The sequence below is a fragment of the Bombina bombina genome, chromosome 5 (assembly GCF_027579735.1).
Source record: "Bombina bombina isolate aBomBom1 chromosome 5, aBomBom1.pri, whole genome shotgun sequence".
In the NCBI taxonomy this organism is placed as follows: Eukaryota; Metazoa; Chordata; class Amphibia; order Anura; family Bombinatoridae; genus Bombina; species Bombina bombina.
The window spans coordinates 230,523,445-230,541,914 of NC_069503.1; the positions used below are offsets into that span (position 1 = coordinate 230,523,445).

Below are 18,470 nucleotides of genomic sequence, written 5' to 3' on the forward strand. Positions count from 1 at the left end.
GAGAACAGCCAGTGGATCTTAGTTACGCCTGCTAAGATCATAGAAAAAAAAAACGCAGGCAGTTTCTTCTTCCAAATACTGCCTGAGATAGAAAAACAGCACACTCCGGTGCCATTTAAAATAACAAACTTTTGATTGAAGAATATTTAAGTAAAAACTCCAGCTCATCTCGCGACCTCCTTCTTTGTTGAGGGTTGCAAGAGAATGACTGGGTATGACATGTGAGGGGAGGAGCTATATAGCAGCTCTGCTTGGGTGATCCTCTTGCAACTTCCTGTTGGGAAGGAGAATATATCCCATAAGTAATGGATGACCCGTGGACTGAACACACTTAAGAGAAATCCGAAGAAGATTTAGAAGAAAATCTGAGTGATCCCTTGCTAGACGTTAAGATGGTGTCTGTACCAAGATATCTTCCAGGTAAGGAGCTACTGCTATACATTGGGATTTAGCCACCATTAGAAGAACCCCCAAAACCTTTGTTAACACCCTTGGAGCAGTAGCTAAGCCTAACAGAAGTGCTTTGAACTGGAAGTGCTGATCCAAAAAGGCAAACCTCAGGAGCTGAAAATGATCCCTGTGGATTGGAATGCAAAGGTATGCATCCTTTAGATCTATGGAAGTCAAGCTGTCCTTCCTGAACCAGGGGAAGCATTGATCTTATAGTCTCTGGCTTGAAGGAGGGGACACTTAGAAATTTGTTTAGGCACTTCAAGTCCAGAATTGGACGAAACGTTCCCTCCTGTTTGGAAACCAGGAAGAGATTTGAATAGAACCCCAGACCTCCTAAGGAGACTAGATCCCGTACACAATAAAAAGGCTGTCCTCTTCTCTGGTCTTGTAGACGGTCTGTAGAGTAGGAATCTGCCCCTGGACGGATGAGATTTGAATCCCATCCGGTATCACTGAGATACGACCTCCAGAGATGATGGAGTCCAGACCTGGTCCGAATAGAATCTTCCCCTTGAAAGGAAGAGAAAGGAGTCTGAAGTCTTGGTCTGCGGATAAGACTTCTAAATCCAGAGAGCCCTGTGGGCTAGGACCGCAAACCCTGAAGCCTTAGCATTCAGGCAAATAATCTGCATATTCACATCACAGATTAAAGAATTGGCTGCTCTTAGAGCTTTAGGGACGGAGACCCAAAGCTCTAATTGAAAGTCAGGGACCGGGAACAATTTTTTAGAAGTAGTCCAGGGAGAAAAGGATGTTCCATTTTTTCCCCATTCATTACTAATAATGTTCGCCACACGAAATTGGACCGGAAAAGTTTGTGGGACCTTCCTGTCTTCATAATTTAGGGATCTTAGGTTCCTCAGGTAGCTTAGCCTCTGCAACCTCTAGCAAAGACAGAGCTCCTTCAGTAAAAAACGCAGATGTTCAATTTTAAATCTAAAGGAGGGTTCTTCTGCCGGAGGAGATTTAGTAATAGAAGTCCCGACCCTGAAAGTTCACCCTCTGACGCCACAGAGGTTAACTAATCCTTGGACGCTTCCCAGAGATAGGTAGAGCACTCAGGGCTGAGGACACTGCGGAATGTAACAGCACGGTAAAGTCCACAGGAAAAGGCCACCTCCAGTTGGAGAAATATCTGTGCCATGGGCAACTGCATGTGAAGCAGTTAGGGTAGAAAGGGTAGTAATCTCTCGGGTCACAGAATCCCGAGAGGTTGATGGCTCAGCGGGACTAATAGCGCTAGGGTTAATAGCAGACTTTGCTCCCTTCTTAGACTTTAAAAATCAGTACCCAGGCAATTGGAACAAAATTGAGCACGAGGGAAAACCATGGCCTCCTCACAATATAAGCAGGTATTAATCACTACAGAAGGAGTGGAACCTACAAAACGTATTATAAGTGTCCTCCCATAGTAGGTATGTAATCCCACAGTAGAAGGAAACAATACGAAAGACTTATTATGCTTACCTGATAATTTTCTTTTCTTCAAATGGAAAGAGTCCACAGCTGCATTCATTACTTTTGGGAAATAAGAACCTGGCCACCAGGAGAAGGCAAATACATCCCAGCCAAAGGCTTAAATACTCCTCCCATTTCCCTCATCCCCCAGTCATTCTGCCAAGGAACAAGGAAGAAATACCAGGGTGAAAAGTTGCCAGAATAAAAAATAAATAAATTTAAAAAAAAGACGGTTGGGGAGCCGTGGACTCTCTCCATTTGAAGAACAGAAAATTATCAGGTAAGCATAATTTAAGTTTTTCTTCATAAATGGAACAAGTCCACAGCTGCATTCATTACTTTTGGGAAAACAATAGCCAAGCTATAGCACTGAATGCAAAAACGGGAGGGTACAATAGGTGGCCCATTCTGAGGGCACCAGGCCTGAAAAAACCCACAACCCAAGCAAACCCACTTCATCAAAGCCAGGCAAAAAAAACTAGAAGGAAGAGGCCCCAAGGACACTGACCCACAGAGACTCCAGGCAATCTAGGCTACCAGGCCTACTCACAGATCTCAAAGGGGGAGAGGCACAGAACCTTAAAAAAAAAAAAAAAAAAAAGTCCACTGGCACCCCCAAAACCTGAGGATGAACAGATCTCAGATCCTACACCTAGCCGGACCAGCCTAAGCAACGGAAGATCTGAAAGCAAAGGAACAGAAAGGAACCCCAAGACCGGCATCCAAAAGGGCAGAAGAATGGACACAGCCACTTCAACCTAGAGACAATCGAGCAGGTGTTAGACCCAAGGAGATCTAGCAAAGCCACCCAACTAAAGCCTCAATGCGGAGCCAGCAGCTCCCCAGATGGAAAGGAACAATTTAAAGATCAGACCAATCACTGAGACAGATAAAACATCTGTTCCAACCTCCAGAACACAGGAGAGGCCCCTAAAAACGGAACTACACCACCGTAAGGGAGGACAACGAGTCCCCTGAAGAGGAGAGCATCGATAAACACCTGCCCATAAGACAAAGTCGTAGGACGAACCGAGAGAACACAAGGCTATGTCACTGACGAACATGGAAACAACCCCTCAACACCATTGTGCTAGCACCCATAACAGGCACAATAGTGACAGCTGAGCAACCGCAAACCTTCCGCTTGCTAGGCAGGAAAGCCCACCATCAGGTCACATTAGTTGGCTGTCCCAATGGAACTGTATCATCCGGCACAAGACAAGCCCCCATAGAGCGCCAGAACAAGGGCTAAGCCCAAGTACCCCGGAAACTGGAAGCCCCAGGCCAGTCCTAGGATCATAAGATCCAGTAACAACCCACAGCAGGATCCACAAAGAAAATGCTGAGTAAAACCCTCATTCTGAAGATCAGGACAAGACGCCCGGGCCCCACAAATGTTTAGATTAAACAATCTTCCAGGAACATAAATCCCTCGTCTGATATAAAAAAAAAAAAAGACCTCCCAGGGAAAAATTCAGAATAACCCGGATAACAAGAGCAAGTAGCACTTTCAAGTCCCGACCCAAAGGGAAGAGACCACTCCTTGCAGGAGCCCAACACTCCAAAGAGCTAATGCCTCCCAAGGCCATAAAAGGACACTAGAGCTAACAGGCGTCCAAGCAACATTAACACGATTGTGCTCGAAAAGCACTGCTAATTCACCTTAAGGGACACAAGGTGCTGCTCATTTTATCAACCTTGGAGGAGGAAAGGCTGAGTAGACCTTGCCGGGGATCGAACTTGCAACCCTCGGTTTGCTACAGTACAGAGTAGCCACAGAGCCTTAGTATGCTGAGCTAGCTGTCCAGCTAGCCATGAGCTCCAGACACAAGGGGAACAGTGAGGACAAGTCACCCGAACAGAGCAACAGCAAGCCTCCACATCACCTCAGATTTGAAGTCAGAGGACAGTAAAACATGGGTTTGGATGCCACCTGGATGGCAATACCTCAACCATTCGAGTAGAAAACCACTAGGACCTCTTCTATCCCAAGAAGGAGATGCAGAGAATTCCCAACACCGGGGAAGGGCCCCTAACCAAAGCCCAAAAAGACCTCAGTCTAATGTCCCGAAAAAGGAACAACCAACTCCCGAAGGGAATCCAAGTCCCCGAAGGACCAGTAAAGGAACAAGTCCAAAAAGGACAATTTCCCAGGGCCTCCTAAGGCAACACCACCCCGACCAGTCGAAAAAAAGAGGCGCTAAACCTCTAACCGCACAGACCCGCAAGTCCTCTTGAGAATGCTTAGCTGAAACTTGTAAAACTAACAATAAACAAATAATGTTGAGAGCACTCGGCACCCCAACCTGACCAGCAAGGTATAAATAGGCGCCACTTATCTGAATAAGCCACGAGACAGAAGATCTGAACCCAAGCAGGACCAGCCTGCAACCAAGGTCATAACTGCCAAGCTGGCTAAATCCGCCCTCAGAGTGGGAGGAAGAAAAAAAAAAAAAAGACAAACATGGGAACAACATATCCCAAACAACTGCCACAGAAGCAAACATCAAGTATCGATCCCAGAGAAGTTCCAGCAGAAAACCTAGTATTTAAATGAAAAATAAAATTCATCCTAACCGGATAAAATAAAGTGGACAGGCAACCCAAGAGTTAACGCCCTAGAAGAAAAGAAAGATCCGCAGAACAAGTCTAATGGAAACCCTGTTCCTCTAACAAAGCTGGGAAGGATCTCGATAACAAGACTTTAAGGAGATTACGTCATCCCCCATGTCTAAAGAGGTGAGCCATTTGAAGGAGGAGACTAATGAGTCCCATAGCCAAGAAGGATAGGATCCCCAAACAGCTCAAAAACGTGTCTGAGTAGAACACGAAGGCGAGCCAGCCTGTAACGAAAAGCACACCACTCAGGAACAGTTACGCCCACAGGGAACTGCACATGCCCTCCTGTGGCCGAGAGACCTGGGGCAATCGGGCACAAGCATAATTGCAAACAAACATCTGGACTTTAAAGACAAGCAAGCGCCAAAAGTATGTAAAAGCAAAAAAGTGCCAAAACCTCCGGGGTGGGGGTGGGTTACCAATCCGCCCTCTGAGGAGGAAAAAAACATAACCTGGGTTACCCGCATGTGTATTAGTAGTAGGGAGCGGTAGGGATTTCGCCCCGGAGGAGAGGGCCCCCTAAGGCGGATGGCTCAGCAGTCCCTTGAATCCCTGAGCCCAAGGAATAAGGCACTCTAGGATGGCCTAACATAACTGACTAACTTGAGTCAATGGGGCCAATTCGCAATCGTCACAGGACTAAGAATCTGAATCAGAAAGTTGAACAATCTTAACATCAGCATCCTCCATAACTGGATAAAAGGATACCAAAAAATGGACTATATATTAAACAATTTAAACGGTACCGGACACCCACAATGGCTGGGGCACTCACCACCTCCTATGAACCAGACAGCAGCGGCCTAGAATTCTCAGTCGCCACACAGTCAGGAATGCGGAAACGGGAGACCAGAACGTAAACACGCCCGGTCACAAGGTGAACCGTACAGTCCAAAAAAAGCGCGCCCAACCGTAAGGTTGCGTCACTTTGAAAGGCTGTTATGTTTCAAAAGCCACAAGCCCAGTTAACACTACACATAAGCAGATTGAATCACAAACATGATTTTTTTTTTTAAAAAAGTCCCACTGAGACCCTGTATTTTTCATGTGAGTTTGCAGGAACAATTGAGTTACAGTACAATCATGAAGTAAAATGAAACGATCTTACCGGAATCTACGCTGTTAATATGAGTTAATATGGTTGAGTTAATATGGTTTCGCAGAAAGACTCTCCCTGCATCTCCGGGCTCTAACTTTCATCAAAGCCCTCACTGAGAGGCTGACAGGATTACTTAAAACTCCCGTCCCATGTCGAAGAGTACTACCCTCCATAAGAGACAAAAATAAACTTCTGACACTTCTCTGCCAACCTCCTTGGATGAAAGGCATAGAATGACTGAGGGATGAGGGAAATGAGAGGAGTATTTAAGCCTTTGGCTGGGGTGTGTCTGCCTCTTCCTGGTGGCCAGGCTCTTATTTCCCAAAAGTAATGAATGCAGCTGTGGACTCTTTCCATTTATGAAGAAAATAAACATTTTAAATGTAGAAAGGCAGCTTTACAAAACCAATGGCTGGGGCACTCACCACCTCCTAGACCCAGACAAGTTATCAAGAAAATATCCTCAGGAGTGTTGTCTGCAGCAGGAACGTTAGGAAGTAAATGAACCCGCACCCGGTCACATGACGCACAAGGCAGGACCTCCCCTGCTATGAAAGTGTGCAAAGCTATTAAGAGCTGCGCAACTCAAAGTTAAACCTGCCGGTTCCAGTCAAAAGTACACAGTCTAAATGAGCCCTGAAAACTTTTTTTCACAAATTTTAAAGCAGTTTATAAACTCCCCAAACTGTTCCCAATAAACTCCAACTGCAGATATATTAATCCTTGATCCTACTGAAGTATAGAGGAGTCACTAATTGATCAGGAGTTGTTCGATAGACAGTCTGGATGGCTTTGCAGAAAAACTTTCCCTGCATCTACAGACTAATTTTCATCAATACTCTCAGAGGCTGAAATGATTACTTAAAACTCCAGTCCTATCTTGAAGTGAACATACCCGTTAAGGACTATCCGAATCTTTTGACACTTCTCTGCCATCCTCCTCTAGTGACTAAAGGCAAAGAATGACTGGGCTAGGGTAAGTGGGAGGGATATTTAAGCCTTTGGCTGGGGTGTCTTTGCCTCCTCCTGGTGCGGCGTGTTGTATTTCCCTACAGTAAGGAATGAAGTTGTGGACTCTCCTTGCCTTAAGGAAAGAAATATATATTTTATGTATAAGCTATTGATCTTATCCGAAACTCCACTACAACTTAAAAATGGATCACCTCTACACTTTGTCATTAACTAAGGAAACCCTCACCTCTTGATATAGATAAATCCTAGAGAGTCATGGTTCTACTGGGACAAGAAGCCCAACTTAAAGCTTCAAGGGTCTGGCATGAACCCGTGTGTCTGCACAATATAAAACAAAAAACATCCAACGTGTCCGCATAATGTAGTAGTAATACATCTGAATTAGAGATCCATGGTGACTAAAAACGGTAAAATTATTGTGCCTCGAGACACATACAAAATAGGAAACTCAAGATTCAAATAAAAATCTCTAACTCATCCTGAGAGGTCTCCTCTAAAAACGTAGCAGCAATTTATGTAATAAAAAAAAACTAACCAAATACTAAATTGTGCTTAATGTATATATGAATCACAGTAGACAGAAGAAGCTGGGCGATAGAAACTTGCAGCAGACATCTGCTTTAACATTGCTATAAAAACACCAAAAATTGCATCACATTCATCTCACATCTGTCTTCAACTTTTTCTTCAAAAAGACGACATAACAAAAATAGCAGGTATACAAAATCTTCACAAAAAAATTATAATTATGAAGATCCACGTCATTACCACAATTGTGGAACATTCAAATATTTTACCAGGGTGTATTCTTAAAGGAACACTAAACACAGTAGACTAGCATAATCTGTAAATGTATAATAAAAACAAATAAAAAAGCATTTTTTGTCAGCTTTCTGAAAATTTAAAAGATCTATTTTTCCTCCTACTGCATCATGTGACAGCCATCAGACAATCACAAATTGCATATATGTGTAACTGAACTATTGCACATGCTCAGTAGGAGCTGGTGCCTCAAAGTGTAATTAAAAACATTGTGCATATTTTGATAATGGAAGCGAATTATTAGGTTGTTTAAAATTGTGTGCTCTATCTGAATCATGAAATTTTAGTTTTGACTTGAGTGTCCCTTTATATGAACAGGAATAAAAAACGCACCAGCAGGCTTAAAATTCCACAACAGATACACACAGAGGCTAATTAAACTGCAGTCTTTATAAAAATCTTTAAACATAAAACTGAATAAAAAAAATTCACATTAGTTCAGTAAAAGCACAGGTTTCAACGCTTACTCTACTGGCAGTCAAGGAATTCTCAGTAAATACTATATGTACTGTATGCATTTTTCCCCCTACCTTTTGGAAGAACAGCTAGTAAGTGAGCATCTATATCCCTTGAGTTGTTTATAAAGTCTTCCTTGACATCAAAGATTAAACTCTTCTGGAAACTGAAAGAAAAATGGTAAAAACCAAGGTTAACAGATGTTAATCACATTTCTGAAAAAGATAACAGTTTTTTGGCTGTACATAATATTCAGCTGCTTGGGACTATAGCTTCCCTTGATGAGTTCTGATTTGGGAACAATTTATTGAGAACATATCCAGGCTCATACAGTCGGGGGTGGGGGGTTATACCTCATTGTGCAGATAAAGTTATGCTAAAACAGTTTGGAGTGTTAAGATAGCAATATAAGCCCCAGAAAAAAAATGTGAGGATGGTTATAAAACTCCAAAGTATCTTTATTTTAATTTTAAAGGGACATGAAACGCTTTTTTTGTGAACTTACTTCTATTATAAAATATGCTTCATTCTCTTGGTAGGAGCAAAAACTACTGGGAACTAGCTAATAAGAGCAAATGAGACATATGTGCAGCCACCAATGAGCAGTTCATTTCTGCTCATGAGCCTACCTATTTATGCTTTTAAACAAAGGATACCAAGGGAACAGAGCAAATTAGATAATAAATTGGAAAGTTTTAAAAAAAAAAATATGCTGTATCTGAAACCTGAAAGAAAGAGAAAACAAATGGGTTTCAGTTCTTTAAATACACAATATGTTAAATAGGATAATACACAATATGTTAATATCTTGCCGAGATTTTAGTAAACTATTAAACGTGGGGACAAAGGATAATATTTTGGGCCCAAGAGTACGACTTCCGGTGGGAGGAGCGTGAGTGAACAAGCGCACACTCTGAGCTCTTCACCCAGAGCGAAGCTCTAACTTTATCCCGGCATTCAGCTCCTATTGGCAGGAATCAAGAAACCTGCCTGGGGAGAATGTTTTAACAGGGCGCTTTACGGAAGTCCCTTTTCATGCCAACATTTGGTCGGGTGGCTCTGACCACAACCATAAGCCAAATTACCCCAAACCAGGTGGTGAGCAGGGCCCATAACTACACTGGGGCGGATGGCGACGTCCGCTGGTAAGCGCTTAGCGGCAGAATGACACCTGAGTGTGACACGGAGTGTTACTAAAGCCAAGGCTGGATTCAAGCTTCAACAAATCCTTTGCATTTACCTCCCATGTGCTGGATACTGAGCTGTACAAGAGGTGACCCATCCAGAACGGTGTCCTAGGGAGGGCATTGGCAAAGCGGCCTGAACTGGTAAAGAGGTGTTGGCACTGAAAATCCTTTATTCAAAATCCGCAAGTATTAATATTAAAACAGCATGTAACTTTGGCTAAGTGAGCATGTGCACAAAATCACTATACGCAACCCCCCCCCCCCCCCCCCAGTTTAGAGGTACTGTAACCTGACAAGTAGGTTCAAAAAAATAATTGCTTACTGTAGATCTTGTTCCAGAATTGGGATTAAACCTAAACAGTAAATTAAAATCTGGCATATCGAGTCTAATCTATCAACTCCTCATAAAGTATTGCAAAAGAAAGCTACTCTTTATTGTTAGTGTCTTTTTTGGGAGGCAGTAAAATCCTTTTTAAAGCAGAGAAAAGGGGAGCTGTATTGTGTCAACTAGGTTTGCTGTAGGTTACTTCATAAACTCTTTCCATGTGAAGATATTCCAGATATATTGGATACCTCAGAGGGAAGCAGATACTGGCATAATGCTATATCCTAGTTTTTCTTTTTCCCCCATGGAATGCAGTTAACTGAAAGTGTTTCAATATAATTATTCTGAAAAGTGTGGATGGCGTGCTATAAGTCGTCTAAATACCTAACCTACAACTCAAGACGGATTACTTGCTAAACATAGGCTGGAGTCTTTACCCTTAAAAGCAAGGCTGGCTTGAAATTCTTTAATAACGCCTAAAAATAAGAACATAATGTGCAAAATTTTTATGGGTTTATAGCCTATATCCTGACTTTATATGTGGTACTGCATATCATTACAGCTAGGTGTGCACATTGGAGCAAGCACACTAATATATGAAAGTGTCTATTACAGTGGACTATGGTCAAGATTTTTTAGTCTTGACTACGGCATATTTGAACTGTGTTATAAGAGCTTACTGCATCTAAGAAAACCTTATTGTGTGATACAAATTGTTGGTCTGTTCCATACTACTATAGAAACTCAATCCAAAACTCAATATAAGTTATTAATTGCTTTCCATAGTTTTTTTATATTTCCAGTATAAGAACAATTTATAGCTTAACATTTAGCGGGTGACTTTAAAAGAGTTTAATGTTTTAATGCTGACGACGCTTTCTATTTTGCTTGTCTACTATTGGAAGCATTTAATTTTGAGCTTTGTTACCCTGTAAAGACAAACCTATAAGAGGTAGTAATATATAAACGCTTTTTATATGTTCACATTAAAGCTACAACACACATCTAATAATAACTCAAGACTCACAAATGATGTTTAATCAGTTAGCAGAATTAATGCCCCAGTTTGACTCCGTAAACAAAAAGAACTAGCTGGCCTGGCATCAGAGATAAGACAGTTCTCTAACATATTTACAGAAGTGGAATCGAGAGTATCTGAACTTAAGGATATATGTAATTCACAAGAAGCACCTAACAAATGTTTATACACAAAAAAACGTTACAAGCTAAAATTGATCTACAAGATAGATCTAGAAGATCCCGTCATAATAATATACGGCTAGTAGGTTTGCTTGAAAGCAGCGAATTTGAAGATGTACTCCCCTTTGCAGCTACTACTTTACCGCAGCTATTAGATATGCAACAGGTGGAAAGAGCCCATAGGACAGGCACTTGTAAGAAATACCCTGATGGGAACATACGGCCTAGGATGGTTATGATTTAGTATCTACGTTTTTTAAGACAAAATTCTTATGCAACAGTACACTAAGTGCAATACATTAATGATAGGTGCCAAACAGATATATAGATTTCAAGATTACTTGGCAGAAACCTCAACAAAAAGAAAGGGGATGGCAGCATACTGTACATGCTTAATTAAAGCTGGGTTAAAAGCCGGTTTAAGATAACCGGCTAAAATAATAATAATTGGCCTTATTGTATTAAATTCTGTCGAAGAGGCTAAAGCATTGTGTGTAAAAAAAATAATGCTTAATTTTACTAAGCATTTCAACAAAACAGTATGAAGAGTAGTGGGCTATTTACGTGCCAGGTTATCTATGGCTTTATAATAATTTCTTAATTCTATTATGGTTTGCTATGTATATATTTGGTTTGCGTTTAAGGGTAAAAATCTTTTACATTTCTTTCCTTTTTTCTCCTCCCCATCTTCGAGACCTATTTTAACTGTATATACTGTAGATGTATACATCATTAAAACTAGTTTCATGGAGTGTGGGGAGATAACCTCCACCATTAAAAGGGAAAAATATTTTTAACATGATTAAAACCGCAAAATCCAGATATTTTTCTTTAGGAATTACACCTGAAAGATACCGAAATCCATAAATAAAAATAGAGTTGGTAGCGGAAATCTTATCAACTCCATGCAGTAAAAGGAAATGCGGAGTTGCTATTCTTTAATAAAAAAAAAATATCTTATAATATAACAAATATTAGACCCGCTTGGGGCGATATCGGTTTATTCAGGTAGAGATTGATAATAAGATTTGGCCCTTTTGTAATGTGTATGCCCCCTTGGCCAGATGGATTAACAGCCAAATTTTATAAAATTATCAAAAACAGAGGCAGCAGAGACTTAAGCCAAACTATGCATTTGTTATTATATTCAAAATAAAATGCAATCACCTTATTTAGCAGATTCAATAATCTCATTTAGGCCCATATTGCTTGTGAAACTGGACTATAAAATCCTCACGTCAATCATAGCAGACAGACTCAAAAAAGTTATTGGGGAACGGATACACTAAGATCAGACTGGCTTTATGCCAGGAAGAAATCTGGTATGGAACATGCGACGGGTGTAGATAACACTTGACCACTATTATAATAGTTTAAAAAAAAAAAAAAGACAAAATCAGTAAAGGGGACCTAGCTTTGCTCACGATCAATGCTGAGAAAGCATTCGACTCCATCATATGGGACCATATGTATACTGCACTTAAATTTATTTTTTCCGGTAATTTGGTAAATCTTAGAAGATTGATATATGATAAACCCAGAACTTAGCTTTTAGTAAACAATTAAACTATCACAGTATATTACAATGCAAAAGGGGACACCGTCAGGGCTTCCCCCTATCCCTGCTGTTATTTAATATCTCATTAGATACTTTAGCGGTTTATCTAAGGCAAGAAATAAAGGGAATCAAAATGGGCAATCAAAATTTGGTAATTTCACTCTATGCAGATAACTTATTTTTAAATGACACCAGTACAAACATCCCAAAATGTTTAGAGATCATTAGCCACTATAGCAGTGATTCTCAACCCAAGTGACCTCAAGGCCCGGTAAATTTTAGCCGGACATGTCCAGGGCCCAGGAGTCATAATATATATATATATATATATATATATATATATATATATATATATATATATATATATATATATATATATATATATATATATATATATATATATATATATATATATATATATATATATACATACATACACATATATATGTATTGTATTTTATTTATACTGCCGCTACATGCCCAGGACCCTCGCATATGTGTAATGGCACTCTGAAAGGCCTGCCTGGTATTCCTGATATGTGGAGTGGTGGGCATGTCACGTGTATGCAGTGGGGGCATGTTGGGTCATGGCCCACCAGCAGGGCTGTCACGGCCCGGCACTGGGCCACGGCCCGGCTGTTGAGAAACCAGGCACTATAGTAAAGTCTCCGGGTATAAAATTTATACGAAAAAAATCAGAGATCCTTTGGATATATAAAACGTTAAAAAGCTTTACCACACATTCGTTTCAGGAAGTGCAAAATATAAAATAATTAGGAATTAAGTTGTGCAGAAAACCACAGGAATGGTATCATAATTATGTGGATTTTTTAATAATTAATCTAACGAGATGAATAGATATAACATACATTATCCATCTCTTTCAGCAAAAAATATGCAGATTAAAACTATTTTTTCCCCTAGGATAATGTTTCTTCTTCAAAATTTACCTTTGTTTATCCCAAAACAAGATATTTACAGGTACAATAGGGCTAGAACGCTTTTTCTGTGGGGTAAAAAAAAAAAAAAAAAGCGCCACATCTGGCAATAGATTGACTCAATTTAGGAAATATGATGGGTTCTCACTTAAAAACAGAGAATTGGGTAACAATGGTCAAATTTGGTAGACTGGTTAACTGAAGCCAATTATGTCACTTAATATGACATTAAGTGAGATCACGTAGCCCTGTTTAATTTAAAAGCAGCTCTTCATTATTCTCACAGTAAATTACCCAAAAATATCAGTAAGCTATTGACGTTTTCCAACATTATCTCTGCATAAAGGGATAGACATGGTCAGCAACAATACTCAGGTAGGCCGTGGTATTTAAACTATGCTTAATTGGTACTAAGTTGCCCAAAGTGTGCCAAGAAAATATCCCCCACACGATTACACCACCAGCCTTAACCGTTGATACAAGGCAGGATGGATCCATACTTTAATGTCGCAGCTGAAATCGACTCATCAGACCAGGCAACATTTTTCCAATCTTCTATTGTCCAATTTTGGTGAGCATGTGGGAATAGTAGCCTCAGTTTCCTGTTCTTAGCTGATAGGAGTGGTCTGCTGCTGCTGTAGTCCATCTGCTTCAAGGTTCAATGTGTTGTGCGTTCAGAGATGGTATTCTGCATACCTTGGTTGTAACGAGTAGTTATTCGAGTTACTGTTGCCTTTCTTTCGTGATTCAGATTTGCTTAAAATTGTATGCTCTATCTGAATCACAAAAGAAAAATATGTGGGTTCAGTGTCCCTTTAAGGAACTCATCAGTGCGGATATCACTTATGGAAGATTTTCTTCAGCAGCATTGGATACCTAACGTACAATAACACCTCAGACTATGATAGTTATAATGGTTCTGAACGGGTTTGGGGTGTAAGAGGGGGGGGGGTGTCTTTTTTCCCCCCTTACTGACCCAGGCTAAGGTCAGAAAGAGACGACAAGGAGAAGTCTGTTTAAGTTATAAATTTTATGCGTACATGCAAAAACGTGTGAAGATTGTACAAATGTTTCTTTTTCTTTTCATGTAATATCACAATATTAGTTATTCCAAAAAGGAGAAAAAAAAAAAGATATCAACTTTTTGTTTATTATACTATTTGGAGCTGCGTCTCAAACATTTGTACTTTATTTCAATTAGACAAAGAATTCAATTGGCACACGCATTAGTTGTATTCTGTGCACAAGGAATGCTCTTTTCAGAGATTTTTCGTGTGAAAGTGCAAAAATCTTTGCAAATCCAGATGGCCATGTATTACACTTTCACAAGAAGAAATCTGGCTCTGAACAGAGCTGAATATTGTGGGCCAGTGGTCAGATAAGCCATTTGTTGTGCACAGAATACAAATGCATGCGTTTTGTCTACAATTACAGCACACAAACTGAATGCCAATGCATAGGGTTGCCATATCGCCGCTTTAAGGCACGACACACAAAGTCAGGGTTCTTATAATGGAACATTATTCAAACATTTCTTTAACCACCTGACATGTATTTTTCATAAGTGTTGTCCCATAAAGCTGCAATTTGCCCACCCTACCACCCTAGGTACTAATCAGCAGCTAGCTCCCACTATATGTGCTTATTCTTTTTCAACAAGGGATAACAGGGGAACAAAGCACATTTGAAAATAGAAATTAATTTAAAAGTGTCTTGAAATTGCATGATTCCAATAGAGCAAACAAAGTTAATTTTGACTTTCCTATTTCTTTAAGTATTATGTACTATGAATTAAATCTTTTTCAAGTAGAAATCACCAATCCACACCACCTTTTAAATGGGGTTAAATAAAAAGCCTCTTTTGTGCAGAAAATCCATTAAAAACCTAGATTGTATCCACTGCTGAAGGCTTCCTGGCTTACAACAGGCTTTACAATTTGCTAAGACAAGGGATTCTAGGTTGCTGTGGGATGGAGGAATGTGTGTTGGAGGAATATGAAACAAGATCAAATGCCCTTTTGCACATATCGGAAATGGCTTTGGCCAGATCCCTTGACTCACTGGGGCTGTCATGACCACACACACACATACATACATTCTAAGCAAGCTTTCAAAAACTCACTTAGTCAACAAATTATTTATACTCGTTAAGAGATTCTTTAAAAAGAAAAAAATGACATACAATCACCAATTGAGAACAAATACACTGTGGATGCTCCAAAAGAATATTAGCAAACTATTTCACTTAGATTTAAACTAGAACTCGGTGTTCCTCCAGAGAATTAATGGGCACAACAACTGGCTGATTTTATTTACCACCCAGCTTTAGCCTGTGTTATGCTAAAATTAGCTGATAATACATTGTCTCAATGCCTGTTGCATAAATTATCATTAAATCAATGTATGCTAAACAGTGTAATTATTTTGTGTTTTGGATAACAAAGGGATGGTAAATTTACCATCACTAAATAAAATGGACTTCTCACACAAAAAAGGGTGGTAAACTCACCCTCTCTGTGCCGCGGCTCCTCGCTAAAGTCATCGCCTCCGGTCACCCATGGCAGAGCGCTCTTCTCTAAACCAATAGCTGTGCTAGTGATCTGACAGTGTTCTGTATGCTAGCACAGCTATTTGTTTTTTTAATAAGTGATCAATGAAAGTCACTAAGAGTCCACTATTTTTATTGATAGCAAATCCTAGTGTTTTTAAATGCTCAGATTTACCATCACTATAAGTGAAATTTATAAAGGAAAACAAAAATAAAATTATATAACCCTCATCCTCAATCTGGCTACTTAATCTCTGTGGAGATCATTAATTCTATTCCAAAAAGAACTGATCTGCAGTTCAGGGTATATTTGTTTAAATCTGAAGAGGATATTTTTTATTTTTGGAAGGAAACCCTCAGCTGTTCAGTCTAAGGGATCATAAGAAAATATTTCAAGGTTTTAGTTATTTCTATAAAACAGAATCTATCTTTATGTTCACATAAAATTGTTATCTTGACAGTGCGATTTCCTGTATCTCTTATTTAAAAATGTTCAGGTCAGTGCAATATGTTACAGGCATATTAAAAATAATTTACAAGGGCCACATACATTTCAAAAGGTACTTAGAGCAATAAAGATTATTTAAGGTTTCCCCTACTGCTGCTCAAACTAATTCATGGCCATTTACAAAAGGACATTTACAATAATATTCAAATCCACAAATGGTTTATCATACACCCTTGGTCTAAAGCTAAGTAATTGTTAGGTAGGTACATCTAATAATCCTGAAACCAAGTGCCTTTGTAGAATAGAATATTGAGGTTACCACTTTAAAGGACCTTTCCCTCAAGGAAGCCAAGGCATGATGTACTGTGGGCACACATCCCAACAGCGTTACAAAACCATATTTAAGATCTTATGTATCAGAAAACATCTCATCTACCACTATAATTAGTAGACTGAGATACATACATACCACTTTATGAGTTACGCCTTGCTAGTACCGTGTTGGACCCCCTTTTGCCTTCAGAACTGCCTTAATTCCTGGGGACATAGATTCAACAATGTGTTAGAAACATTTCTCAGACATTTTGGTCCATATTGACATATCATCATGCAGTTAATGCAGATTTGTCGGCTGCACATCCATTATGCGAATCTCCCGTTCCACCACATCGCAAAGATGCTCTATTGGATTGAGATCTGGTGACTGCTGAGGCCATTGGAGTACAGCGAACTCATTGTCATATTCAAAAAAAGTTTGAGATGATTTGAGCTTTGTGACATGGCGCATAATCCTGCTGGAAGTAGCCATCAGAAGATGGGTACACTGTAGTCATAAAGGGATAGACATGGTCAGCAACAATACTCAGGTAGGCCGTGGTATTTAAACTATGCTCAATTGGTACTAAGTTGCCCAAAGTGTGCCCACACCATTACACCACCAGCCTTAACCGTTGATACAAGGCAGGATGGATCCATACTTTAATGTCGCAGCTGAAATCGACTCATCAGACCAGACAACATTTGTCCAATTTCGGTGAGCCTGTGGGAATAGTAGCCTCAGTTTCCTGTTCTTAGCTGACAGGAGTGGTCTGCTGCTGCTGTAGCCAATCTGCTTCAAGGTTCAATGTGTTGTGCGTTCAGAGATGGTATTCTGCATACCTTGGTTGTAACGAGTGGTTGAGTTACTGTTGCCTTTCTATCATCTCAAACCAGTCTGCCCATTCTTCTCTGACCTATGACATCAAAAAGGCATTTTCGTCCACACAACTGCCGATCACTGGATATATTATCTTTTTCGGACCATTCTCTGTAAACCCTAGAGATAGTTATACGTTAAAATCGAAGATCAGCAGTTTTTTTGTTTTGTTTTTTTTTTAACTACTCAGACAAGCCTGTCTGGCACCAACAACCATGCCATGTTCAAAGTAATTTAAAATCCCCTTTCTTCCCCATTCTGAAGCTCTGTTTGAACTTCAGCAAGTCATCTTCACCACGTCTAGATGCCTAAATTCACTGAGTTGCTGCCAAGTGATTGGCTAATTAGCAATTTGTGTTACCAAGCAATTGAACAGGTGTACCTAATAAAGTGAACAGTGAGTGTTACAACCATTGGTAAGAAATTAAAAAACATAATTTATGTAAGAACTTACCTGATAAATTCATTTCTTTCATATTAGCAAGAGTCCATGAGCTAGTGACGTATGGGATATACATTCCTACCAGGAGGGGCAAAGTTTCCCAAACCTCAAAATGCCTATAAATACACCCCTCACCACACCCACAAATCAGTTTAACGAATAGCCAAGAAGTGGGGTGATAAGAAAAAAGTGTGAAAGCATAAAAAAATAAGGAATTGGAATAATTGTGCTTTATACAAAAAAATCATAACCACCACAAAAAAGGGTGGGCCTCATGGACTCTTGCTAATATGAAAGAAATGAATTTATCAGATAAGTTCTTACATAAATTATGTTTTCTTTCATGTAAATAGCAAGAGTCCATGAGCTAGTGACGTATGGGATAATGACTACCCAAGATGTGGATCTTTCCACGCAAGAGTCACTAGAGAGGGAGGGATAAAATAAAGACAGCCAATTCCTGCTGAAAATAATCCACACCCAAAATAAAGTTTAAATGAAAACATAAGCAGAAGATTCAAACTGAAACAGCTGCCTGAAGTACTTTTCTACCAAAAACTGCTTCAGAAGAAGAAAACACATCAAAATGGTAGAATTTAGTAAAAGTATGCAAAGAAGACCAAGTTGCTGCTTTGCAAATCTGATCAACCGAAGCTTCATTCCTAAACGCCCAGAAAGTAGAAACTGACCTAGTCGAATGAGCTGTAATCCTCTGAGGCGGAGTTTTACCCGACTCAACATAGGCATGAT

At 39.8% G+C, this 18,470-nt stretch overlaps 1 protein-coding gene across 15 annotated transcripts in view; it reads right to left on the reverse strand.

Moving 5' to 3' along the window:
* SVIL (supervillin) overlaps window positions 1–18,470 on the reverse strand; it is a 766,609-nt gene that overhangs the window by 470,771 nt on the left and 277,368 nt on the right. For all 15 annotated transcript variants that reach the window (XM_053713887.1, XM_053713886.1, XM_053713892.1 and 12 more), the window contains one exon: window positions 7,954–8,045. In XM_053713887.1, coding sequence (XP_053569862.1) covers window positions 7,954–8,045 — 92 coding nt within the window. The remainder of the gene's footprint in view (window positions 1–7,953; window positions 8,046–18,470) is intronic.